Consider the following 2,588-nt stretch of genomic DNA (forward strand, 5'->3'; position numbering starts at 1 on the left):
CAGGTATGATCTCGTTGTTGTACACAGCCATGCCGAGAGCGACCTGAAGACAATTGAAAAATGTCCGACCTGGCGGGTCATGACTGGGGCGCTTTACCACAAGCTCAAAAAAGTTCATGTTGAACATGAGAACCCAATTGGAGGGATTGTGCGTCTTACAGATCCTATTCTGGTAAGGACCGTATATGGCATCACAAACCAATGCCATGCAGGCAAGAAAAGCTCCTGAACCACAACTTGGACCAATGCATGTGTGTTTCCCGCCTACCAAAGAGCATCTCAGAGTCCCAGGTGAGCCCTTTACCCGCTGAGGACGATGCTGCCTTCGCATACCTAGGGCGAATCATGATAACAACAGGTCATATAAGGAGGTTACATGAACAGTGCCACTCCACCACTGAGTTGAATGACATTAAAGGTCTTAGCTAAACTCGGAGGATGGTGAGCTATTAGGATCTCCCCTATCATCACTGGTATGGACTTACACGATTTGATGATAACCTGAAGTCTCCTACACACGAAACCACAAGCATTCCGGAAGGCTCTACCTGCAGAGGGAATATGATGTGCTTTAAAGCAGCTAGGCCGAAACTGTGGGCTCCTAGATATCCCAGGGCTACAACAAACCAGTCTCGAGTAGGCACATCAGCCGTCCACCTGAAACAATACGGCGAGCTGTATACTGGCCATGTATAGGTAGTAGTAGTAGTGCATACCTGTTATTGCTCTTACTAGAGGGAGTCCGAGTAAAGGCGATTACAGTGCCAGAAACGATAACGTTGCTTATGCATTGACACACGATAAGGGCCTGAAAACAAGTCGGATGAGAAGACTGGTAAGCAACAAGTGTCACCTCGGTCCATACAAAACGGCGACCATTGAACTCCTGGCGAGTCAATGACTCTTGACAATAGCCAAAAACCGTAAAGGATATCCAAATTCCCAGCGATAGAAATCTGAGACATACTTAGCCCACTGCGACAGACCATATGAGTAGCTTACGCATATCTAAGAGTAGCCGAGTCAATCCCTGAATGGGGCTCCGAGGAACCATTCACCACAACTGGTTTCACGTCAGCTGCTACCACTGTATGATCCTCCTCTGCAGTGACCCGAGCTCCCCTCTTGGCTGGTTTCAAAACCATTAGGAAAAACAGGTTATAACTGCCAAGGCATTCTGAGATTCCAAGAGCGGAAAGTCGGTAACCCAAAACCGAGGTGAGCTTAGTCGAGACTGTTGAAGTCGAGTAAATAGGTAGAGACTACTTCCACTTTATGTGATTCTTATCAAAAAATCATGTTTGTGAGTATAGATAGAATGGTACTCAGCAGTGGCCATACCTTCACGCTGCTGTAGTCTCACTGCGACTCCTGTGAGAGAAGACCCGCATTCCCACGAAGAAGGGCCCGAGGGACTTCAAATAGTAAGAGGTGTGCTCCGTCTTGCGCATCTCTTGTACCACCTACAACAGCGTCATTCACTCTTCCCTGGGAGTAATAGTACCTTGCTGAGACCATGAAGGTCTTTGCCAACCAAGCCCACTACGAACTCGTTATCATCAGCATCAATGCCGTAACAGTTCAGACGAATATCATAAGCTGCGCCAACCTAAGATCATCTCAGTGAGCCATGATGTTCGAAAACTATGCCCCTTGGAAAGCCTCTCCATAGCATTTGAATCTGAGTTTGTCTATGCCAGCAAACTGTGAAATCCGACTTCTCCATCGTGACCGATTTTTTCCGAAAACCGTAAAGTTGGGAATTTCTATTTTTGATCCATAGCTCAGCATTTGAGAATGATTATCAGCCTCTCGTCAAGTTGTGTATCACTCTCGAATTTCACCCCGCATCTAAAACCCTTTCCCCTCCCCCACCGAGTACCTCAGCAAAAGCCTTGCCAATCGCTGCATGATGTAGGAGCATACGGCACTGGTCTTCCGGGGACTGCATATAGAAGTCACCGCTCCTACGCATAGGGTACCACACTGCATACGGAGCATCAGCTCTAGTTGCATTCCTAGGCACTTTCTCGATCAGGAAATCAACCAGGCTGGGCTCATGCCCGTTAGCATAAGTTTTACCAAACATAGTCCATCTCGGACGCGGAGTCAAGACGTCCCCAATGCCAACCATCTGCAGTATTGGATTCACAACCTTCACGAAATGTGACGGATCAGTGCTCCAAGTTAGCAGCCCGATAGACCTAGGATTGTTAACATCATCATAAACCACTGACGAGACATCACGGGTCTCCAGTTGTTTCTTCAGCTTCTCCCTCGCCCCCGGCAGATTGGCACTGCTATTAGCATCCAATACATGCAGTTGAACGTAAAGTCTTTCCTCACACGTTTGCCCATTACCACCTCTCTCGTAGAGTACCGGCGGGGCGACTGTTGGGAACGACATGTGGCTCGTGGCGTTCCTAGCATCACTGCTCTGACCACCAGCTCGCGTATAAAGGGAGTCAGCCAAACGCTGCACGAACCTAGGCATCCTCGTGCCCGGCTCCATGTTGTTTCTGTATAATAGAAGTGCAGCACTCCCGATAGCAACGCCACCAGCTGCCACAGAACCGCCGTCTGCTGAT

At 48.5% G+C, this 2,588-nt stretch overlaps 2 protein-coding genes across 2 annotated transcripts; both read right to left on the reverse strand.

The window, feature by feature from the left end:
* On the reverse strand, positions 1 to 1,149 carry Pmar_PMAR004332 (UDP-galactose transporter, putative; the record flags this gene model as incomplete). The annotated part of the gene is made up of 8 exons (XM_002766027.1): positions 1,003 to 1,149; positions 854 to 956; positions 717 to 808; positions 549 to 657; positions 377 to 501; positions 269 to 333; positions 98 to 225; positions 1 to 43 (listed from the first exon to the last, which is right to left on the reverse strand). Coding segments are annotated over exons 1-8 (808 nt in total), but the record flags the coding sequence as incomplete, so codon positions are not given.
* A 194-nt stretch (positions 1,150 to 1,343) lies between these two features.
* On the reverse strand, positions 1,344 to 2,512 carry Pmar_PMAR004333 (hypothetical protein; the record flags this gene model as incomplete). The annotated part of the gene is made up of 3 exons (XM_002766028.1): positions 1,344 to 1,463; positions 1,505 to 1,609; positions 1,883 to 2,512. 3 exons carry the CDS (start codon positions 2,510 to 2,512, stop codon positions 1,344 to 1,346), a joined length of 855 nt encoding a protein of 284 aa, XP_002766074.1.
* Positions 2,513 to 2,588: the final 76 nt, after the last annotated feature.

The sequence above is a fragment of the Perkinsus marinus genome (genome assembly GCF_000006405.1).
Source record: "Perkinsus marinus ATCC 50983 genomic scaffold scf_1104296973840, whole genome shotgun sequence".
NCBI lineage: Eukaryota > Perkinsozoa > Perkinsida > Perkinsidae > Perkinsus > Perkinsus marinus.